Source organism: Rhinolophus sinicus, linkage group LG02 (assembly GCF_036562045.2).
Source record: "Rhinolophus sinicus isolate RSC01 linkage group LG02, ASM3656204v1, whole genome shotgun sequence".
Classification (NCBI taxonomy): Eukaryota; Metazoa; Chordata; class Mammalia; order Chiroptera; family Rhinolophidae; genus Rhinolophus; species Rhinolophus sinicus.
This window is the reverse complement of record NC_133752.1, coordinates 200,613,034-200,634,750: the sequence shown is the minus strand read 5'-3', so window position 1 is coordinate 200,634,750 and position 21,717 is coordinate 200,613,034. Positions and strand designations below refer to the sequence as shown.

The 21,717-nt window shown below is 56.7% G+C and overlaps 4 protein-coding genes and 1 long non-coding RNA gene across 20 annotated transcripts; 4 read left to right on the top strand and 1 right to left on the bottom strand.

The window, feature by feature from the left end:
* Window positions 1–3,081: 3,081 nt before the first annotated feature.
* CIMAP1B (ciliary microtubule associated protein 1B) lies at window positions 3,082–5,389 on the top strand. Of its 4 annotated transcripts, none has more exons than XM_074326672.1 (6): window positions 3,082–3,638; window positions 3,824–4,115; window positions 4,280–4,384; window positions 4,546–4,667; window positions 4,803–4,943; window positions 5,088–5,389. In XM_074326672.1, exons 1-6 carry the CDS (start codon window positions 3,530–3,532, stop codon window positions 5,387–5,389), a joined length of 1,071 nt encoding a protein of 356 aa, XP_074182773.1. In that variant the 5' UTR covers window positions 3,082–3,529. The 4 variants fall into 4 exon arrangements, with proteins under 4 accessions (XP_074182773.1, XP_019573391.1, XP_074182772.1 ...); XM_019717832.2 differs by having other exon boundaries at window positions 3,824–4,027; window positions 5,088–5,227; XM_074326671.1 differs by having other exon boundaries at window positions 4,546–4,943.
* TYMP (thymidine phosphorylase) lies at window positions 5,382–8,956 on the top strand. Of its 3 annotated transcripts, none has more exons than XM_019717822.2 (10): window positions 5,382–5,519; window positions 5,701–5,930; window positions 6,077–6,279; window positions 6,696–6,794; window positions 7,194–7,323; window positions 7,606–7,724; window positions 7,971–8,133; window positions 8,216–8,446; window positions 8,568–8,708; window positions 8,782–8,956. In XM_019717822.2, the coding sequence occupies exons 2-10, from the start codon at window positions 5,711–5,713 to the stop codon at window positions 8,937–8,939; spliced, it is 1,464 nt and encodes a 487-aa protein (XP_019573381.1). In that variant the 5' UTR covers window positions 5,382–5,519; window positions 5,701–5,710; the 3' UTR covers window positions 8,940–8,956. The 3 variants fall into 3 exon arrangements, with proteins under 3 accessions (XP_019573381.1, XP_019573380.1, XP_074182771.1); XM_019717821.2 differs by having other exon boundaries at window positions 6,693–6,794; XM_074326670.1 differs by having other exon boundaries at window positions 6,693–6,794; window positions 8,568–8,712.
* A 49-nt stretch (window positions 8,957–9,005) lies between these two features.
* Window positions 9,006–13,919, top strand: SCO2 (synthesis of cytochrome C oxidase 2). Of its 3 annotated transcripts, XM_074326674.1 has the most exons (4): window positions 9,149–9,281; window positions 9,478–9,632; window positions 10,384–10,450; window positions 10,700–11,489. In XM_074326674.1, the coding sequence occupies exons 3-4, from the start codon at window positions 10,386–10,388 to the stop codon at window positions 11,487–11,489; spliced, it is 855 nt and encodes a 284-aa protein (XP_074182775.1). In that variant the 5' UTR covers window positions 9,149–9,281; window positions 9,478–9,632; window positions 10,384–10,385. The 3 variants fall into 3 exon arrangements, with proteins under 3 accessions (XP_074182774.1, XP_074182775.1, XP_019573383.2); XM_074326673.1 differs by lacking the exon at window positions 9,478–9,632 and having other exon boundaries at window positions 9,006–9,281; window positions 10,700–13,919; XM_019717824.2 differs by having other exon boundaries at window positions 9,478–10,450.
* NCAPH2 (non-SMC condensin II complex subunit H2) lies at window positions 11,613–21,705 on the bottom strand. 9 transcript variants are annotated; one of them, XM_074326669.1, is made up of 21 exons: window positions 21,463–21,662; window positions 18,601–18,652; window positions 18,348–18,449; window positions 15,879–15,934; window positions 15,684–15,771; window positions 15,540–15,608; window positions 15,270–15,349; window positions 15,066–15,193; window positions 14,698–14,781; window positions 14,195–14,325; window positions 13,671–13,742; window positions 13,385–13,451; window positions 13,144–13,251; window positions 13,009–13,062; window positions 12,798–12,868; window positions 12,645–12,717; window positions 12,491–12,559; window positions 12,352–12,407; window positions 12,171–12,272; window positions 11,929–12,078; window positions 11,613–11,863 (listed from the first exon to the last, which is right to left on the bottom strand). In XM_074326669.1, exons 1-21 carry the CDS (start codon window positions 21,495–21,497, stop codon window positions 11,723–11,725), a joined length of 1,788 nt encoding a protein of 595 aa, XP_074182770.1. In that variant the 5' UTR covers window positions 21,498–21,662; the 3' UTR covers window positions 11,613–11,722. The 9 variants fall into 9 exon arrangements, 8 of the variants coding, with proteins under 8 accessions (XP_074182770.1, XP_074182769.1, XP_019573371.2 ...); XM_074326668.1 differs by having other exon boundaries at window positions 12,491–12,562; window positions 21,463–21,635; XM_019717812.2 differs by lacking the exon at window positions 18,601–18,652 and having other exon boundaries at window positions 12,491–12,562; window positions 21,463–21,701.
* Window positions 15,765–17,817, top strand: LOC109438175 (uncharacterized). Its single transcript, XR_002136355.2, has 2 exons — window positions 15,765–15,954; window positions 16,066–17,817. It is a non-coding gene; the product is annotated as an uncharacterized LOC109438175 (long non-coding RNA).
* Window positions 21,706–21,717: the final 12 nt, after the last annotated feature.

Genomic DNA, 21,717 nt, shown 5'->3' with positions numbered 1-21,717 from the left:
GCACACGTCATTGAGGATGTATTTAATGCAACTGAATTGTACTCTTACAGATGGGAATAGGCGTATCTAGTTTCTGCAAGTAACAAGGTCTGAGGGCCCGGGAAACAGCTCTCAGGAGTGCATACCAAGATTGAAGGGGAGCATAGGAGGGTCCTGGCAACAGCCCAGGACACCGACGTCAATCCAGGCTCGCTGTCTCGGCAGATCGGCTCAGTCCAGGGGAGTGTTCTCAGTTAAGCCACCTAAAGAGAAGGGAGGTCTAGACATGTGTCTCAACAATTAGAAATTCCATTAAGAATCACCAGGCCAGTCGTTAATATCAACAACCAATATTTAATAAACAAACCAGTAAGTCAAGAAGTAACTGTTGAGAAAACAAACAAAATCAGTTGTTTTATTTAGAAGTATTTAGCACCGAAGTGGGAGTACGGTGCCTCCAGGGAAACTGATGTAGAAGTCATACACACCACATGTATGTTTTAAAGTTTGTGAAAAATAACAAAGTAAATCGAAAGAAAAATTAAATTTCTTCTTTGCCACATTACACAAAATTTCACCGATGATAAACAAATCTTAATAATAATTAGACAAACTGCCATCAGTGGGGAGGGGAGGGGCCAGGTGGTGCAGCGTGTATAGAGCGCCCTCTGGTGGTGGGTGCTATGCACATCGTCCTCCAAAAGAACGCCTGAAGTTTACAGAGGGGTCACAGAAAGTGTTCAGATGGACATAATCCGAACCACGTAAAATTTTAAGTAGCTATTTTACAATTGGATTATAACTTATATCTGTGAAAAAAGTATATCCATTAAAGGCTCACGGTACTTCTGCAATTCATTTGTGACACCCCATTGTGCCTCATTTCACTGGCTGGTTTTCTGCTATAAACAGTGAAAATGAATTAAAGCTACATCAACAGTGTGGATGATTCTCAGCAGCACCACGTTGATTTTAAAAAGCGAGTCACCTGGTGGGAATGTAAGATGGTTCAACCACTCTGAAAAGTTTGGCAGTTTCTTTAAAAACAAAAAGCAAAGGAAACGTAAACTGACCATCCACCCCGCAGCAGGCTCCTGGGCATTTATCCCAGGGAAATGAAAGCTGCAGCCACACAAACACCTGCACACAGACGCAGCTTTATTTTTAACAGCCAAGCTATTTAAATTAATAAGAATGTCGTGTGTCAAAAACTACAGATATAACTAAAACCGTGTTTAGGGGAAAACCACGGCCATCGCTTCAAATGTGCTTTCGCTGCTTCTTTAATTTAGATGCTTGTGACTTTACCATTGGTTCTAAACAAGATGCTAATATTTTCTCCCAACAAAATACCCTCCACAAGATAAAACCTCTAGAATACTTCCAGTCTGTGTGTGAAAGATTGATTCATTGCTCAAAATGTTTCCTCTTTTCCCCTATCTTGGTGTCTGGTTCTGGTGCGTTTGCTGTTTGTTTTTCATCTTAGTGTTTTCCACATATCGGTACCTGCATAGTCTGCTCTGCATCCTTCTACATCCCTACAACAATCTTTTGCTTGGACAGGTGGAGGCCATTTTGACTGGGCAGATTTTAAAATATTCAAATTCAGCAAAATATGTCACACATGCAATCAAATTTGCACCAGCCACACAAAAATATTACACCTTGTAGTTGGCCCTATTTCATTCACTTTCAGTTTTAAACACAAAAAACGCTAGATGGTCACTACAGAATTGAGAAAACTTGGGTTGATTCTTTCTTGTCACAAGCACTGGTATCATTGCTCATCTCAAATCTATTGCTTTAAGGGAGAAATGCGTTATCACAGGCAGAGGGGAATGTCCAGCCATGAGTTCTGAAGATACTCATACTGCCCAAGCATGAGGCACTGACGCCACTAAGGACAGCTTGTCGTTAGTCTGAACCTGTCGACCAGAAAACTAAAATTCTCCAAATTAATTTCCATGCAGAACACAATGTTTACTAAAAGATAAGTAATAAAAATTGCTCATTTAAAACTCACATATATGTTACTCAACAGGAACCACAGTATTGTTTAAAATTTCACCAATGAAAGATTTGGGCAGAGTATTCCACCTCTGACCTTTAGAATTACTGGGTTCAGGATAATAAAAAATCAACTTCAGCACACTGAGTATTGTTTAAAAATTCTCTACAGATGATGCCCCTCTATGGGCTTCCCGTTTTCGGCATTTGGGGGCCCCACACCAGTCGCTCCCAGCAGTCACCTTAGTTCTCCCTCCAAGGCTGGCGCATTGGGCTCAGAGCTCAAGTAGTGAAGGCCAGGAATCCCCACAAGACCATTGGACACTCCCTCTGTCCCCTTTGTCTTCTGGAGCAGGCAGGTGAGTGGCAGAGCTGGGCTGAATGGACCTATTTTAATTTACTTGACTGTTCTTTTTTCTAATGTTTGTAAAATAAATACTAAGTTTCTTCATTTCAAATTTTTCTTCATTGATAATGAAGTCATTTAAGGCTGATTTCCTGTGAGCACAGCTTTAGCTACATCCTACAGAGTTGGGCATGAAGACATCTACCTTAGCAGTGTTGTCTACATATTTTAAAACTTCACATTTGAGGTTCTCTTTGATCCAGGGGTTTTTAAAGAGAATTTGTTAATTTCTAAGTATTTAAATTTGCTTCATTTTTAAATATTTTATTGTTTGCTTAGAATTGTTTTGGGTTATAATCAAATCATGTGTCCTATTACATCTCTATTCAACTTGTGTGGAATGTGATTATTTTATGCAAATATTCCATAATAGCTTAAATAGATGCAAAGTTCTCTGTACACATAACAATGAAATTGAGATTGCTGCATGCATTATCCGATTCCTTTATTCTCATGTTTGTTTTTTGTCTATAGATCTGTCCATTTCTGGAATGGGTGTATTGAAGCCTGGGAAGGGTGAGACCAGCAGTCAGGTCCGTGGTCATCTGCAGGGCACTTGCCAAGGCGGAACTCCAAGGAGGAGGCCAGGCGGGTGGCGGTGCTAGAGCGAGGAGGGCGGAGCCAGGCGGGAGGCCAGTCCGGTTGCCAGGAGGCGGGACCCGGACACAATGGGGTCTAGGAGTTGGGACGGGTGGGGCGGGAATCGAGGCACCCCACCTTGCCTTCCCAACGAAAAGTCACTGGAGCAGGTTAGTGCATCAACTTCGGGGCCCCCTCCGGGCACCGGGTTCCCCATACCGCTCCCTCGCCGCGGAATCTTTGCTTGATGCACCGAAAAGATCCCGGCCCCCCAGGACCCCGGGGAATTCTCTTCCCACAGTGTTGAGTCCAAACTAGGCGCGCGCGCACACCCTTACTGAACTCAGTTTGGAGGTTGGGGGATGGGAGACAGCCTCGAAGCTCCGTCCCCGCACCACGGCCCGCCCCCCCCCCCCCAGAGCCGGGAAAGCTGCCGTTTGTTTACCTGGCTCCTGGGATACCGGTTGGGCCCCGACCCCGGAGTCCGGGGTGGAGAGGAGCCCGGGCCGCCACCTTCTGTCCACAGGTGCTGCAGGCCGTAAGCGCACTCGCCGTACCATGGGCTCGGACGTCTGGGTCGGCCCGTGGCGGCCTCACCGGCCCCGCGGCCCCATCGCAGCGCTCTACGGAGGCCCTGGGCCCAAATACAAGTTGCCCACAAACACTGGTACCGGCGACGCACGCAGGACTGTGAGGGATGGGCGGTGGGGAGGAAGAAGCTGGCGAGGTCTCTGCGGGAAGTGGGGTGCTGCACCCCGGGCTGGAAAGGGGAAGCTCTGTTCTGGGGGAACGGGGGTCTGAGCTCGGGGCGAAAGCAGCCGGGCCCACAGATGATGTTGGGACACCCCACAGGCTACTTCCTACACGATCCGTCGCGGCCCCGCGCCCCCGCCTTCACCTTCGGCGTGCGCCTCCCCACGCAGCAGACTTCGTGCGGCCCCGGGCCCAGCCACCTGGTGCCGGCTCGCATGACAGTGCGCGGTCCGGACGGCACCCCCGCGTACTCCATCTATGGCCGCCCGCGCCATGCAGCGCCCTGCCTCACTCCCGGACCGGGTCAGGACCCCGGGGACCCCGGTCTCCCCAACGCCGAGCCGCCTCCAGGGAACCCACCCGGAAACCCTGAGTCCCTAGCCCCCTTCGGGTACTCTAACACTCCAAATTCTGTATCCTTATCCGGATGTCCAAAGAACTCCAAACCCACCGGGCTTTGACAAATCGTGGTTCAGTTTCCCCGTCAGAATCCCAGCCTCGTCCCCACCAGGCCCCTATCCCGATTCCGGCCCACACCTCTGGTTCTCCCCACAGGCAGGTACTTCCCAGAGCTAGCAGAAAACGCGACGTACCCCAGCGCGCCTCGGCACACCATCGCCTCCCGAAACTGGGGCTCTCACGCGGAGAATCAGACCCCAGGTGACCACAAAGTCCCGTTCCAACTCGGAGGCCCTTCCTACCCCCGACCTGGAGCCGCTCTCCAGGCGCTAAGCCTACCCAGCATTCGCGGAGGAGGGGAGAACCGGGCGAATCCGCAAAGACCCGCCCCCAGACCCCTCCCCTTGCTGGCTCCTTCCCAGGTCCCGGGACCTACACAGTGCCCTCGCTACTGGGCCCGCGCGTCATCGGCAAAGTCTCTGCCCCAACTTACTCCATCTGCGGCCGCAGCGCGGTGGGCAGCTTCTTCGAGGACCTAAGCAAGGTGGGGGAGGGGCTGCCCGGCACAGCGTAGCGAGGGGTCAACCGAGCAGACCGCATAGGGTCAGGAAGCAAGGGATGGGGTTCAGTGAACAGCATGGAATGGAGGCCAGTCGCAGCTCTCCTTTCGCCCTCCCAGACCCCAGGTCCCTGCGCCTACCACGTGGTGAACCCTGGGATCTACAAGTCACGGGCACCCCAATTCACGATGCTGGCCCGTACTTCGCTCCCTCAAGACAACACCCTGAATCCCGGGCCTGCAGCCTACAACGTGGACCAGGTGATCTGGATTCCATGGTCAAGAGTTCGGATCCAGGATGGAGGGGCTGAGGTCTGGGGCCAGGGTTCCGGAGTCCTAGCGCGGGGCCGCATGGCCGGCTCCGCGAGGTCAACTACGTCTCAACGACGTCTTTTGGGTCTGCAGCACCGGAAGCCTCGCGGCTGGACCTTCGGTACCCGGCACTCGGACTACCTGGCCCGGATCCTGACCGACGTGGATCACTGAGCAGAGGTCGAGGGGGCGGGCGCGGCCTTGCAAATGTTTGCTTAAAACTTCCGGAGCCACCCGTGTGTCCGCTTCTCTGTGCGTGCAGCGGGGAGGGACGGGTCCCGGCGGCCTACGAGATTGGCGGGACAAAAGCGAGCTGGGGGTCGTCCCGCCTTCCCGAGGCAGTGGTTGGCCCAGATTCCTGCCTCTCTGAGGCCCTGCCCAGCAGCGGTCTTTGACCCTCCATTAACCAGGAAGGACCTGCTCCTTCCTGTCTGCGCTACTATTCCCACCCTGGTCTCCGGCACCACAGGGCATACACGGGCTGAAATCGTCAGCAGGACAGGCGAGGGTCGCGGTGTGGGACAGGTACGGGCCAGGGTCAAATTATGAGGCCGAGAACTGGGAGCCAGACACGCAGACGAGCACACGTGTTTGTGTACAAACACGGCACAGGGGGCAGACACGAGAAACGGGAACAGGGTAGGGACCAGTGCGCCAGGTGGGCACGAGGCGGCGGCCGGTCCCAGGTGTGTCTCGCACCCTGCAGACCTGGGACGATGGCAGCTCCAGTGACCTCAGGACACCTGACACCCAACCCATTAGCACCTGGTGACCTGTCGTGGGGAGGGCTCCAAGGCCCTCCTGACACCCCGCCAGAGCCCAAGCAGCTCCCGGAGCTGATCCGCCTGAAGCGAGACGGAGACCGCCTGAGCGAGGGGGATATTAGGGGCTTCGTACGCGCTGTGGTGGACGGCAGCGCGCAGGGTGTGCAGATAGGTACGTGGAGACGGATGGGTGCCCTACCCTGAGACTGACTGTGTTGAGGACACTTAGCGCCCCACCACTGCCAGTGAACCCAGGATAAGCCATAGCTGTGGGAACGCTCCCTTCATGCAGCCTACACCCCTGTACCCCTTCCTTAGGGGCCATGCTCATGGCTATCCGACTGCGAGGCATGGACCTGGAGGAGACTGTGGCGCTGACCCAGGCCCTGGCCAAGTCTGGGGAGCAGCTGGAGTGGCCGGAGGCCTGGCGCCAGCAGCTCGTGGACAAACATTCCACAGGGGGTGTGGGTGACAAAGTCAGCCTGGTCCTGGCACCTGCCCTGGCTGCCTGTGGCTGCAAGGTCAGAAGGCGCCTCCTCTCACGATCAGAAACTCTGACCTTAGAGGCCAGAAGCCCACAAGTGCTAACGTGACCCAGACAGAGTCCCAAAGGCAGGATCCAGGACAGAACTTGGGTCCCCTTCCCCATCAGCCCCCCATAACAGGACCGAGTTATCTAGTGCCCATGCCCCATTCAGTAACCCTGAAAGGACTCCCAAGGGAAGAGCTGGGTACTCCTGTCCCTTGGTCCCCAGACTTGTGGCCCCTATCCCAAACCAGGACAATCTTTTCCATTCCCTCTCCACCAATTGGACCCATTACAAGGCCTTAGTAAATACTTAATTCCATCTGAAGAAGTCCTAATCAAAGAAGGTAAGGGCAGATGTGCAGGTGGAGGGGCCACTGTGCAGGTACACTCAGTACCCCTGTCCAGCAGGTACCAATGATCAGTGGACGTGGTCTGGGGCACACAGGGGGCACCTTGGATAAACTGGAGTCTATTCCTGGATTCACCGTCATCCAGAGCCCAGAACAGGTACAGGTGGACCAATGGTCAGTCATTGATCTGGGTTATTGATGGGACATTAACCAGAATCTCTGAAGGATCAGGGTCACTGAGGATATTGATCAAAGTTATTAATGGATCACTGATGGTCACTGGACTTTGGTCAAGGTCATCAATGAACTTTGGAGTCATTAATAGGGACTTAGTCAATATCATTGATGGGGGCTCTGATCAATAGGACATTGATCAATATTCGTGGTTAATCAAGCCAGTCATTAACGAGGACTTATCAGAATTGTTCATAAGTCACTGGTCATGGTTTTTGCCATTTGTCATATTTGCTGGTGAGTCCCTGATCAGGGTTAGTGATGGGGTCATTGATCAGAGGTCAGTGTCACTGGGAGTCCTGACGCAGGGGGATTTGGACAGATGCAAAGTCTGCTGGAGCAAGTGGGCTGCTGTATTGTGGGTCAGAGCAAGAAGCTGGTTCCTGCGGATGGAATCCTGTATGAAGCCAGAGATGTGACAGCCACTGTTGACAGCCTTCCACTCATCACAGGTGACCTGACCCCACACTCCAGGGTCCACCTTCAGCATGTTAAAGACCCTGACCTCCCATCACATAGTATCCTCTCATCAGGGGACTGTGGGACCTCCCCCAACCCCAGGGGTAGTGGCCCCTCATCACAGGATGCCTGACCACCAATTTGAGAGTGACCTGGCTGATACACAATGCGCCAGGCCTGTCACCTCATTATAGGGGACTTGACCCTCAATCCCCCACATCTCCCAGGAAGCTCCGGGCTGTCCTTTACCACCAGCCCCTCTGCCTGCCCCACAGCTTCCATCCTCAGTAAGAAGGTGGTGGAGAGCCTGTCTACCCTGCTGGTGGACGTGAAGTTCGGCGCAGCTGCACTCTTCCCCAGCCAGGCAGAGGCCAGGGAGCTGGCAGGAGCGCTGGTGAGCAGCAGTGCCAGATGTATCCTGTGAGGCCTCTGTTAGGGTCTCCCCAGGCTAGGCACAAAGTCTTCCTGACCCCCACAGCTGAGATCAGGCACATTGCCTGCTTCAGTCACCCCCACCCAAAGACTTCTGTGACCCCACCCCTCATTCGGGCAACCAAGGGTGCAGCACCAGCTGGAGTTTGGTGACACGCGGGCTACAAGCCCCGTGGGACGCAGGGCACGGGCCACACTGTCTCCGCAGGTTGGTGTAGGGGCGGGCCTGGGTCTTCAGGTTGCAGCCGCTCTGACCGCTATGGACAACCCCCTGGGCCGCAGCGTGGGCCACACCCTGGAGGTGGAGGAAGCGCTGCTTTGCATGGACGGCGCGGGGCCACCGGACCTGCGGGACCTGGTCACTAGACTCGGTGAGTGGACAGGTAAGGGGTGTGTGGGGGCCGGAGCTACAGAGCCGCCTTCGCTGCACCTAAACCCCGCCCCCGCCGACAGGGGGCACCTTGCTCTGGCTCAGCGAACAGGCAGAAGACGCGGCCGAGGGCGCCGCTCGGGTGGCCACGACGCTGGACGACGGCTCGGCCCGGGACCGCTTCGAGCGAATGCTAGCGACGCAAGGCGTGGACCCGTGGCTGGCCCGAGCCCTATGCTCCGGGACCCCCGCGCAACGCCGGCAGTTGCTGCCCCGCGCCCGGGAGCAAGAGGAACTGCTCGCGCCCGCGGATGGTGAAGGCCGGCAGACCGGCGTCCCTGTCCCGTCCCTGTCCCCCGCCTAGGTCCCTCCCCGTCCTAAGCCCCGGGCCTCGCCCCCAGCCCCGCCCCTCCCGACCAGCTCCTCTTCCCGCAGGCACCGTGGAACTCATCCGGGCGCTGCCGCTGGCGCGCGTGCTGCACGAGCTCGGGGCCGGACGCAGTCGCGCAGGGGAGCCGCTCCGGCCAGCGGTGGGCGCGGAGCTGCTGGTCGGCGTGGGCCAGAAGCTGCGCCGCGGTGAGCACGACCCCGCCCCTCCTCGACCCCGCTGGCCGCCCCGCCCGCTGAACGCCGTTCCCGCCTCCCGCAGGGACGCCGTGGCTCCGCGTGCACCTGGACGCGCCCGCACTCAGCGGCCCGCAGCGCCGCGCCCTGCAGGGGGCGCTCGTACTCTCGGACCGCGCGCCTTTCGCCGCCCCCTCGCCCTTCGCTGAGCTCATCTTGCCGCCGACCGACACACAGCAATAAAGCCCGAGAGCTGCAAAGCCGTGTCTGTTCCTGGCGCGCCGGGGTGGGGAGCGGGAAGGCGGGAAGGGAAGGCAAGTGTGGAGCGATACGACTGAGGTGAAGCCGCCAGGGACGGAGCCCCGCTCCGTCCAACACGTGACCTATGGTGAGCCCCGCCATGTTTTGCGCGCACTGCCGGTCCAAACGCGCGTGCGCGGCGCCGTTGACTCATGCGCACTGGCGTCGAGAGGGGCAACGCGCTAGATCCAAGGGCGGCTGCCGGGCCAGGTGCGGCGAGCGGCTGGTTAGCGCTTCCTCTGGGGCCGTATTCCCTGACTCGAAACAACGTCGCCGACCGCCAAGGTGCAGACACCGAGCCCGGGGAGCCTGGGAGGACCTCGGGTGCAGGGGACGGAGGGGCGGGTGGGCGTCTGGGGCGTGCTCGGTGCCGGCGTCCAGCTTTCTGACTTTACCAGCGGCGCTGTACCGGAGGGCTCCCTGGAGGAGGGCTTCCAGAGCGGGGCCCTGGAAGCATCCACAGGCTGCCTTCGCTTGCCAGGTGTCTCACGCACTGCTTAGAGCCCGTGTAGTAAAGGAAGAAGCTGGTACGGAGAGGCTAAGGGACGTTTCCAGTGTCATCCAGCCCAGAGCCCAAGTTCAGGAACCGTCCGGACGAGGGGTGGGAGGTGGAGGCCCTCAGCAGCAGCTGAACAGGTGAGGCAGTCCTCAGACCACCTAGCGGACCTCCAGAGGCCCCTGTAGAAAGGCAGAGGTCACGGAAGGGCGTGGGCTGAGCCAGCAGTTGCCAGCGGAAACCTGGATGTGAAGAGGGTGGGATCTGTGGCGAGTGGAAACTGTCCTTCAGAGTGAGTGCGGGAGAAGGTTCATCAGGTGACGCTGAGGGATGGAGCCGCATCAGTGGGTAACTGCTTGTGCTCCCTGTGGGCAGACTAGTGTGGGTGATACGGGGTTCTCCTGAGGGTGGGGGAAGGGGCGGAAGAACTGTGGTTGGTCTCTTAACACGTTGCGTAAGGCGGGGTTTAAATCCCTCATATCCCTCTGTTCCGGCAGGTTTTTAAAAGAAACTACTTTAAAATGCACTCTTCTCTTTAAAGCGTAAATGCTTCTATGTCATGTATTATTTTTCTATAGAATTTTTTAGGATTTACTCACCTATGTTAGTAATCCCTCCTGGTGTGATACTGCAGAAAGCAGCTTCCTTTGTTATTAACAAAACACAAATAATTCAATAAAATGTGCAAAGTAAAAAGAGTCAACAGTAAAAACGAGAATTCTCGTTATCCGTCCTTAACGCATGGCTCAGAAAAAAACGAAGATTCTTGTGATCCATACGCAACGTGTTAAGTGGAAGGCTGGCTGACAGCAAAATAGCCAGAGAAGCCAGTTTTGAGGGCTGAAGCCAGAGACTCGCTCCTCCTTTCTGAAATGGGGCTTTATTGCACAGACATGCTAAGAAATCCAGGCAAGGCATGCACTTGGAATGCTTTCTGTCAGCTCGCACAGCAACACAGGTGAGTACTGCGCAGGCTGTGTGGGGCTTCAGGTGCAGGACAGTGACAGGCATGGATATTTGATTACACCTAAGCTGGAGTTTGAGGCTACAGAGGGGAAGCGGTTCTGAGCTCCGCAGAGCTGGTGGGGTCAGCTGTGAGCCTAAGCGTGGGGTTGGTCCTTCACTTGGCAGCGAGTCTCCAGAGTGATGGGGGATGACCCAGGAGGCCAAGGCACCTCCAGACTCCTGAAACCTTGGCTCTTTGCAGGAGCATCAGACACATGCTGCTGCTGGCTCGGACACCCAAAGTTTGGCCCAGACTCTGTCAGCTCGGGGTTCCAGCCCTCCCCAAGAGCCCAGGAAGCAAGGCCCTGCCTGTGACACGCCAGCTCTGGTCAAGGCAGGGCCAGCCCCAGGGCCCTGGGCTGCGGGCTAGGCTAATGATCACAGCTTTGATTGGGGCTGGGCTGGGTGGGGCCTGGCTGGCCATGAAGGCTGAGAAGGAGCGGGATCAGCACCAGCGGCGGACAGCAGCCCTGCGCCAGGCTGCCGTGGGCCAGGGCGACTTCAGCCTGCTGGACCACCGGGGCCAAGCCCGCTGCAAAGCCGACTTCCGGGGCCAGTGGGTGCTGCTGTACTTTGGTTTCACCCACTGCCCGGACATCTGCCCTGATGAGCTGGAGAAGCTGGTGCGGGCAGTGCGGCTGCTGGAGGCCGAGCCGGGCCTGCCCCCTGTGCAGCCTGTCTTCATCACTGTGGACCCCGAGCGGGATGATGTGGCAGCCATGGCCCGCTATGTGCAGGACTTCCACCCGCGACTGCTGGGCCTGACCGGCTCGCCGGAGCAGGTAGCCCAGGTGAGCCGCAGCTACCGTGTGTACTACAGCGCAGGCCCCAAGGACGAGGACCAGGACTACATTGTGGACCACTCTGTGGCCATCTACCTGCTCAGCCCCGATGGCCTCTTCACAGACTACTATGGCCGAGCCCAGTCAGCCGAGCAGGTCGTAGCCAGCGTGCGGCGCCACATGGCTGCCTTCCGCAGTGTCCTGCAGTGAGTGGGCGTTCAAGGTGCAGCTATGTGCGTGTGAGCTGTCAAGGGGGGGTGGGGGGGACTCAGCACAGCTGTGCCGCAAGAAACGGGCGGCCGCTGTCCCTGCACAGACCAAGTTAAGGCCAGGCAGGATGGCAATTCCACTTTATTAGGCTGGGCCAGCCAGGAAGGGGGGGCCATGGGCAGGTGCGTGCCCAGCACCCTTGGGGGCCGGCCCCTGGGGCCCACCGCTGGTCCTCAGGGCTGGGCCATGGAGGGGGCCGTGTAGGTCTGGAAGCGCTTGTGGGCCCGCTGGTGTGTGAGAAGTCTCAGGGACATGGTATCCACGGACGCCTCCAGCCCCGCCTGCTGGGTGATCTCCACCGTGTAGTCGTTGGCCTGCATGGACAAGGGGTTAGCAGAGTCCAGGCACCGCCTCCCTCCCAGGTGCCCAGGCCACTCACCAGCTGCAGAGAGGCCAGCATGGAGCGACACACCTCAAAGGCAGGCTGGCCGGCTACCAGCTCCGCAAAGGGACACCACTGGTTGAGCTGGCTGAACCTTGAGACTAACTGGTCCCCATAAGTATGGATGTCAAAGGGCACCCGCTGCTCCTGTGGGGGGAGGAGGGAGTGTCAGGTCCTGAGGTGCCCTGGGCAGGCAACAGGGCTCCGGTTGGCACAGCCTGCCCATCCACCTGCCTCACCTGCTCCTGGAGCAGGGGCTGGACACTGTCTTCCCATTCCCGGACACGCTGGCCCAGCTCTGTCTCCTGGACAAACTTCTGAGAGGAGGCGATGAAGAGCTCCTGGGGGAAGGACCGGGGGCTACAGCATCCTGTTGGGTCACCCCCAGCCCCCCCCCCACTTGCTCTGACATGCGCCTACCACATTCCTTCGGACCAGCTCCTCATAGCTCAGGGACACTGGCATGGCCTCTGCTTCTGGGAGGGGCAGCGAGGGGTAGCTGTGAGCTGGGGGCCACACCCCTCCCCCAGCCTCAGCCTCTGCCCATTCCCAGACCTACCCAGGTCTGCAGCTTCCCCGAGCTCCGCCCCCTCAGGCTCTTCATACTCCTCAGGCTCCAGAAAGTCATCTACTGGGAGATGGAACCAGGCAGGAGGCAGGTCAACTGGCAGCTGGCCTGAGCCCCACCCCCACCCTCTGCAGGAGGCACTGACCTGCTGCTTCCAGGTGGTCGTCCTCTGCAGGCCACAGTCCTTCCTCAGCCCTGGGCAGCCACCGCTCAGCCACCTGTGCGAGAGCATGGGTGAGGGGTGTTGCTGAACCGGGGGGGGGGGGGGGGGGGGGGGAGCAGACTGGTAGGTACTCACCTCCCTCTTCTGCAGCTTCCGGAGAGTCTCCAGTTGTTCCCTCACATGCTTCCAGTACAGGACCTCCATATCTGCACACAAAGACCTCATGAGGGTCTCCCGCTTCCTGCCTAGCCCAGCCCACCTGAGGCCTCAGGGCTCCCGCCCGAGCAGAGGTGGGCAGAGCATGGCGCCATTACCCCTTAGAGCACATGCAGGGTCCCGGCCTCACCTGCAAAGGATGGGCCCTTTCGACGGCGCCTGCTACTGTCGGCATGGTCAGCATCTGCACGAGAGTAAGGTCTGGTGGGCGGGGCCCGACCCAGCCCCGCCCCTGTGCCAGCCCCGGCCCTGCAAGCGCACGCACAGGTGGCCAGGTACCACTGGTGGAAGTCCTGCAGCTTGGTGGCACCCTTCCTCTTGCGCTTCTGTCCTGGAGCCTCCTCCACACAGGCAGGCACAGAGTAGGGCCTACCTGGGGGCAAACAGACTGCATCTCAGGCAGGTCACACAGGCTCCCGTGGGTGCAAGGCACAGCTCGCCCACCAGTCGTGCCCCAGCAAGCCCAGCCACAGGCACCAAGTGGAAGTGTCCCTCCACCCAGTTACCTTTCTTGAAGGGCTTCGAGTCCAGAGAGTTGAAGGGGTCCAGGCTCTGCCAGGGGTCTGGGGTCTCCTAAGCAGAGTACAAGCAGACACTGGGGGAGAGAGGGACATGCACTCTCCCCCCAAAGCCTAACAGTGCAGTGACAGCCAGGGAAGGAAGGGCCGGCAACACTCATTGCAGGATCCGAGGGCATCACAAGGGCCTCAGGCAGCAGGAGAGAAGGGGTGGGTGGTGGGGCCTCAAGCACACCCTGTCTGCCGGTGGGACCTGGGCCCCATCACCTCTCACCTTCAGCTGGGACACAGGCTCGGGGGCTTCTGGCCGCTCCCGCAGGGTGCGCCTCCTAGGCTGGGTGGTGCTCTGCAAAGAAAGGGCCCAGGGATGCTCTCCTCCACCTGAGGCCCCAGGACAAGGGGCAGCTCCACTGGGAAGGCAGGAAGTTCCAATGGTTCAAAAGCTAAAAAGTAAAACCTCTAAGAAACACATGAGGAGGACATTCGCCATTGGGGAAAAAGTAAAAGTAATATCAAACATTAACACTGTTTCCCGTGTCACGTTTGTTTTTTAAAGATGGATTTCTTGGCTCCAGGCTGGAGCTGAGCCCACCCTTTGGAGCTTTAGTGACCAGCTGCCATCCTGGGTGTTAGCTGGGAGAAGGAGAGGTCTGGCTGGGGACACAGCCACTGCCCTGGGGTGCCAGGAGGAGGCCTGGGGGAACAGACCAAGGGACTGCCTGCCCTGGGTAAGCATGGCCACCCCAAGGCTCGCCCAGCCAACAGCTCAAGCTTTGCTGGCCTCAGTATGGGTCCCACCTGCTGCGGGCTCCTGGATTCCTGGAGCTGCAGAGGGACCTCGGGGGCTGTGGCCTCAGGGAACTCAGCTGCCCCCTCTGCATCCTCATCCTCATCCCCAACTCCGGGAATCGGGCCTTCTGGACAGGTGCCTGAGCAGGGGAACAAGACACCTATGAGCCCCAAGGAGCCCGGAGCCCAGACAGCAGGTGGGTTGCCGCTCTCGGCTTCATTCATTAGACCCAGAGAACGAACTAGGGCGTTTTACACTCTCCCTGACGTGCTACTGCCTTGTTTGGGTCCTTTTATTTCTTAGCTGCTACTACCTGTGTCTGCCCAGACAGGATGAGCAGGTCCAAACCTCACAGGCCAGGGACAGGTGGACAGCACAGCAAATGCAGGTGTGGAGCAAGGCCTGGACACATAGGAACAGCTCCAAGGCGGCAGAAGGGCAGCAGGCGGGGGTGGCTGAGCACTAAGTGCCAACCCCCACGGGCAGGTCCACCAGGGTGCTCTCTTCTTACCTGGCTCCTGGGAGATACTGGGCACAGGGCCTGGACTCTTGCACACAGAGACTTCCATTGGCTGTTCCTCAGCCCTCCCAACCTCTAGCAAACAAGGGGATTGGACAGGGTCAGCCCCTCCCTTGGAAGGCCCCACCCCCAGAACACCCCTCCCAGGGGCCAGGAGTGCAGAGCCTGGGCCCGCAGGACTCAAGCACCCTGGAACTGAGCCAGGCGCAGAGGGGGTCAGCTCCAGCAGGCAGGTCTGTGGAGCAGGGGCGGGGAGGGAAGGAGTCCAGGACCAGAGCTGGTGGACACACGGTACCCAACAAGGAACTCAGCACTGAAGACCCTTCCTTACCACCAAGCCCCCATATCCAAGCCCTCACCCGTCCTTGGCAGCAGTGTCTCCATGGGTGACATGTCCACTGGTTCCAACATGAAGGCTCCTCTGGGGTGCGGGGTGCACGTGTTCATCCTGAAATCCTTCCGGCTGGCCAATACCTCCCCCTGACAGCTGTGCTGGCGAAAACACAGCAGCTGCAGAGACCCTTCCCAGGCAGGCCTTACCCCCCAGCCCCCTAGGCCCGTACCTGTACAGGGGGCTGGCATTCCTCTCCATTTCATCCAGGGCTACCAGGGCCATGGGCAGGAGGGGGATGATGAGGACTTCCTGCATAGAGGCCAAGAGTAGGTGAGCCACGACCACCACCGCTACATTCAGCCCTATGCACGGGGGAAAGGCACTCACACTGGGGGCGTGGTCGGTCCTCAGACCCACCCCACCCACGGGGGCGGGGCACTCACACTGGGGGCGTGGTCGGTCCTCAGACCCACCCCACCCACAGGGGCGGGGCACTCACACTGGGGGCGTGGTCAGTCCTCAGATCCACATTAGAACCTGAGTCCGGCAGGTCATCCAGCGACAGGAACTGTGGGGAGACAGAGCTCAGGAGCAGAGCCCAGCAAGCACTGCCAGCAGCGGCCACGCACCCATGAGAGCTCACCTCGTGGTCCGCCACCTCCCGGGGGATCCTGGAGCCAGTGTCCCCGCTCGCCCCATCTTCCTGCACCGAGGAGAGCTGCTTGGCCTGCCTGGGAGAGAATCAATGTATGGGTGTCCCGAAGGCTGTAGGGCCCTCCCCAGCCGCACGCAGCCCCCCACAGGCCCTCACCTCCTGGCTTGCGCCTCCAGTACTCACCTCTTGCCAGAGATGAAATCGAGGGCCTGGTAGACCAGCGAGTAGAGGTATTCCACCTGGCGACCAGAAGCAGGAGGTGAGGACGCAGAAAGGGGGCACACCAGAGGTGCTCCATGGCCCTCCCCGGAGTCTTCCAAACCAGGCCTCGTGTACACAGAAGCCCAGCTGTCCTCTCCAAAATCTCTAGCACAGGTCCTGCCAATTTGGGCACCAAAAGGACTGCTCCATCTGAACAAGCACATCTGGTCAGAATTACCCTAGAGGCTGGGGCATCCGCGCCTCCCACAGCAGCCTGCGTGCGTGTGTCCCTGCTGCTCCCCCAACACCCCGCTGGCTCCTGTCCCTCCTGGAGGCTCAGTCCACTGCCAGCAGAGGTCTCCACGCTGAGCTGGGGGCCCCACGTTAGGCTGCGGGCGGGGACGTGGAGAAGCTGACCACAGAGCACAGCAGAAGGGTACGCATGTGTGCTGCCTGGCGGCCACTTCCTGTGGGGCCGCAGCACACAGGACTGCACGGAACCCTCAGGGCTGCGCCTCCTCTTCATGCACCAAAGGCTAATTGCCACGGGTGGCGCTCTGCACCGGACACCGGATACAGTGAGGAGAAAACGAAGTGGCTCCTGCCCGCCTGGGTCCCGTTTATAGGAACAATCGACCTAACTTTCCCAAGTGTTAGCCGTGTGTACAGAGCTGTGCTTCACGCTTCTGCTCATTTAATCTGCATCAGGTGCCGCTGCTATTTTCATGTGATACCGGACTAAACAGACTCAGAGAAATACAGGAACCCTGGGTCAACAGGGTTCCAGGACGCCGGCTGGGGACTCATGACCCCAGTGCTGCGTCACCTCACACAGCAGCCACTGGCCACATGTGGCTGCAGCAACTCAATTACAATTACTGAAAAAAGTTCCCAACTCCTACTCATACTAGTCACATTGCAAGGGCTCAGCAGCCACCTGTATGACAACAGACCACAGGCCCTTCACGACCTCAGAAAGCACCTCCCCCCCCCCCCCGGGACAGAGCGGGTCTACAGCTGCCTGGGCTCAGCACCCACACAGCACCAGGCCTGACCCCGCTCCTCACCAGCTCAGCTCCCGTTCAGTGCTTTCAAAGTGACATGCAGGCATTTCTTCTGAGGACAAATGCAGAATGTAGGAATCAGACGTGACAGGCTCACCCAGGACAAAAATCAACGAAGTCTTAGGCTATCTTAATAACCTATGGTGCCCAGGGGTGAGCCTGCCACCTGCCCCATGTCCTGCGCCAGGTAAACTGCAAGGAGCTTATGCCCCTTCTGTCTGGTGTGGACCCCGCCCCTGAGCTCCCCACACACTTACTTCCCACCTCCTAACCTGCCTCCTTGAATCAGTGCTGTGGTCCACTTTCCTTGCCCTCCACTAGGGGATGGCTAAGTGCCACTGGGGGAAGTCACATCAGCACACGCACATGCCCGAGACAGTAAGGTGCATTTGATCCCCAGCAGACTACCAAGCTTCCCAGTAGTCTTTTTGCATTCCCTCAGCAAGTATTCTGAATTTTCACCAAATCGCACTCTTCAAATGGCCTATACAGTAGCCACTCGAGATTGGGGCCTTTGGCATCAGCTCCCCGAAACCCTGCACCCCACTCATCTCCCACCCATCTCCTGAAAGGAGGCACCTTTTCCTTCTCTCAAGGAGACCTCGCATATTTCTTCTGGGATTGTGTCGCCCCTTTTCCTCTCTCTGCTCCCTTCCCCCACCCACCTCCCCAGCTGCCCCGTTTTACCCTTCAGCTCCATGGTTTTCAGCCTTGCTGTCACTGAGGATCCGACTTAATCAGCTGCTTAAGGCCCAGGCACTGGCAATTACCTGGGTTGAAGCCTGGGCTGACAGCCACTGCCTCGGTTACCACCCAGTCTCTTCCTTCCCTTTTCAATAAAACTTAAGAGGAGTCCGCTGGTTTTGTGTCGTTCCCTGCGTCTCAATGCTCCTCTACCGACCACAGCCTGGCCCTTCACCAAAATCCCAGAGACCCAAGTGCAGGCCCAGCAGGCACTCGGAAACCTTTATACCTGAATCCAGTTCATTGAATTCAACACGCCGGATCTTTTTTCTTCCCTCTGCAAATACACTCCTCCTCTGAATCCCCCTAAAGGACATTTGCTCCACTGCCCTCTCTCGACTCCCTTCTTGTGGGCACTCCCTAACGCCACCTTCCCAGGTGCTCCCTGCACTTTCCTCTCACTCTACAAGGACCACAGACACCGTGGACCAGATGACCCTTTGCAGAGTGGGATGTTAAGAGGCAGACCCTGCCATTTTAAAGCAAGCTTGTTCTTTGGTGTTAAAAGGTGACAAGGAATCCAGGAAGGGCCTGGGGTGCTGGCAAGGCAGCTCAGAGCAGGGAGTGAGCCTGCCACCTGCCCCAGCGGATGCACGCTCGGTGCTCCTCGGCACCAAAGCACCAGATCAGCAGCTGGGCCCACCTTCTTACTGTAGACACAGGCAGAGCCCTGGATCAACAGCGCTGCCTCAACGAAGTTCATCGTGGTTTTGCCTTCGTCAAAAGAAATGCAGATCTGGTCCAGCTGCAAGACAAGACGGGGCAGTGGGAAGCCGAGCACGTGCACCTCCCGGGCAGCCCACCCTCTGCCCGCCTCCTCCCAGCACCTCCGGCCAGGTGCCAGGTCACCACGAGCAGCACTCAGACTGACAGCTTTGGCTCTGCTTGGGGCTCACTTGTTTTCGGAGGGTCTTTGGGATTTCCCCTCCTTCCAAAAACTTCTGATACCTGGTGTTTAGAAGAGGGAGACCCCTACAGTGTGCCACCCACAGCTAGAGCTGCATGCCAACTCCTCCCCACCCAAGTCAGGCCCAACTGAGACAGACTCCTGCACATCATCCCTCAGCCCGAGAGGGAAGGGCACCTCAGGGGTGCGGACAGAGACAAACGCTGGGCTCTCAATCCTGTGAACAGACCCTGACCCCCCCCCACCTGCCCTGAAGCCCAGCACCTATCACCTCTTAAGTGGCAGTGTCCCGACCATATGCCAGCTGTTTCCAAACCAACCCTGACCAGCTCACCGAAGCTGCAGGACCACATCTGTAGCTGCCTACTAGGTTCCTCCATCGAGACAGCCACACGTCCCTACATACCACAAGTTCTTCCCCACAGCCGGGCCCTCGTCCTGCACCCTCAGCCAACCACACCTGAAGCCCTGACACGCGTCAAGTTCATTGCCTCTGCCCCATCTGCCTGGAACACCCCCACCACAGCTGGCCCAGCGTGAACTCTGCTGCAGTTCCCCACGGACACGCCCCAGGGCTTCCTGTCACACTGCTGGGGTCTCTCCTCCCTCAGTGGCAAGTGAAGCTTGCTGCTATTTTCTCAAGGTTTAACATGGTTCTTGGTACACGAAACTCAACAACAATGAATAAATAAGTGGATGAAAGAGGATAGGTAGCAACATGATAAAATCTGTTTGTTTTTTTTAAAGAAGAACATTCTGGTAGCTGTGTGGAAAATGAAACGAGAAGACAAAACCAGAGAACTCAGGACTTCACGGGGCAGAGAAGGTTTTGAAGAGTAGACAAATGAAGCAGAGGGGAGCTGACCAAGCCACGAAGTAGAATTACCAGGCATCCCCAAGTACGCTGCTTGAGGTAGAAACCTGAATCCACAGTGGCCCCACCCAGCACACTTCTCTGCATTTTCTCAGCAGAGTGTGTCTCCAAGCAGAGGTCGATTGTCAGATCAAGTGTTCATTTCACAAACACTTATTCCATACCTACTAAGTGCTGGACATTTTGCTTACCAAAGGGAAGAGTACAAACATGGTCACTGCCCTTGCAGAATTTACATTCTAGGGTGGAAACAGACCATAACCAAGTAAATAAGTTAAAGAATAGCTTGTAAAAAAAAAAAGCATTCTAAAGTATGTAAGGTACTATGACACAGCTATTCTAGACAGGTTGGTCAGCTGACATGTAAACTAAGAAACAGGATAAGGAATTAGTCATAAAAAAGACTTGGGTGAAGAATACTCCCCAGGAGGAACAGAGAATATAAATACCCTCAGTCAAGAACGAGATCGGCTGTTGTAGGTTGACTGGCTCAAAAGAACAGTGAAGAGCCAGAGTGAAGGCTACAACAGTAAGCAGGGCCAAATTTGGGGCAGAAAGTCTGGATTTTATTCTGAGCAATGGGAAGCCACTGAGGGGGTTTAGACAGGGCAGTGCTACAGCCTGATAATGTTTAAGTGTCACATTTGCTGCTGGATGGAACACTGATTGGATAGGACTAAAAACAGCAGTTGGGCACCTAGGAAGGTTTTACACGAATCTGAGCCAGATGGTGGCCTGGACCATAGGAAAAGGAGAACAGGTGAATTTAAGTGAAATTCTGGTGGTATGGATTCTGATGGTGAACTGGGTGTGGAGTGTGGGTTTCACTAAAATTGCTCTTAGTTTTCACCTTTGGTTGAAGAGTGGTGCTCTTTACCAAGATCAGAAGGCTGGGATTTGAGCAGGAAAATAAAAAGCTCCACTTTCAATACATTAACTCTGAGATGCTTTGTGACATCTAAGTGGATATCAAGGGAACAGCTGGATACACAAAACAGATTCAGAGGAAAGATCTGGGATAGGGATCTAAACTTGGGAGTTGTCCTCATACAGCGATATTTAAAATCGTGGAAACAAATGAAACTGTTGCGGGGAAATGTGTAAGAAGATGCCCAGGACCGCTCTGAGCAGCTCACTGCTGATTGCACAGGAAGGAAAAAGTAGGCAATGAAAGTGGAAGAAAATCAAAACACCAAAACCTGTTTCAAAAAGGAGGGTGTGGTCAACCCAACAAACGCGCTGAGGTGAGTAAGATGACACTTCTAGTGTCCCCTGGACTTGATAGGGTGGAGGTCAGTTTTGATCAAGACAAGAGCAGTCCAAGTGGACGGAGGAATATAAGTGAAGTGCAAAAATGGAGCGGACAGCTCCCTAAGGAGGGCTAGACACAGCTGTGAAATATGTAAGAAAGGTTCAGTGCGGACGGGATAAAACATGGCAGTAGCTTGAAACTGGTCTGAAAATCCAAGATAGAAATCCCTCTGGTCAATAATATCATCATAACTATGTGTGCTGACAGATGGCTACCACACTTACTGTGATGACCACTTCGTAAGGTACACAAATGTTAAATCACTATGCTGTACACCTGAAAGCAATATAATGTTGTGTGTCAATTATAATTAAAAATCAATTTTAAAAGAAGTAAATCCCTCTTTCATCGTGATCCAGGATCTCTCAAACATCCAAAAACGCACAGAAATTCTATTCTGTTACATTAGAGAAAAATGCTGGTCATCACCCACTGAGTCGATTTCATGGCTCATAATGGGTAGCGACCTGTAATGACAGCTCCAGGCTAATTGAATAAGGGATGATTTCCGGAGGCAGCGATGAAGTTGGGACAAAGGAAACGCGCCTGAGAATGCTCGCCGCCAGACCACCGGATATACACAAACCAGGAGGCGGCAAGGCCGCGCAACAGCCCCGGGCCCGGCGCCCCGCCCGCCCAACGCCACCCCCCGAGGCGGCCCTCACCTCCTCCAGATATTCGCCCAGCTGGGCCGCCACATCCACCTCCCAGTTCTTGGTGAGGTCGCGGATGGGCTGCAGAAGGTGGGCGAAGCGCGCCTCCACGTCCTCCATGTCCGGGAGAGGCCGGGGCGGCCCAGAAACCGCGGCGCGGGCTTCCAGCGGGGCCAGGGTGCTCAGCTCGCCACTACTTCCCGCGCCATTTTGCTGTTCCTGCCCAGGAAAGGACGTAGCGCGCGGCGCCGCGCGCACATCTATGAC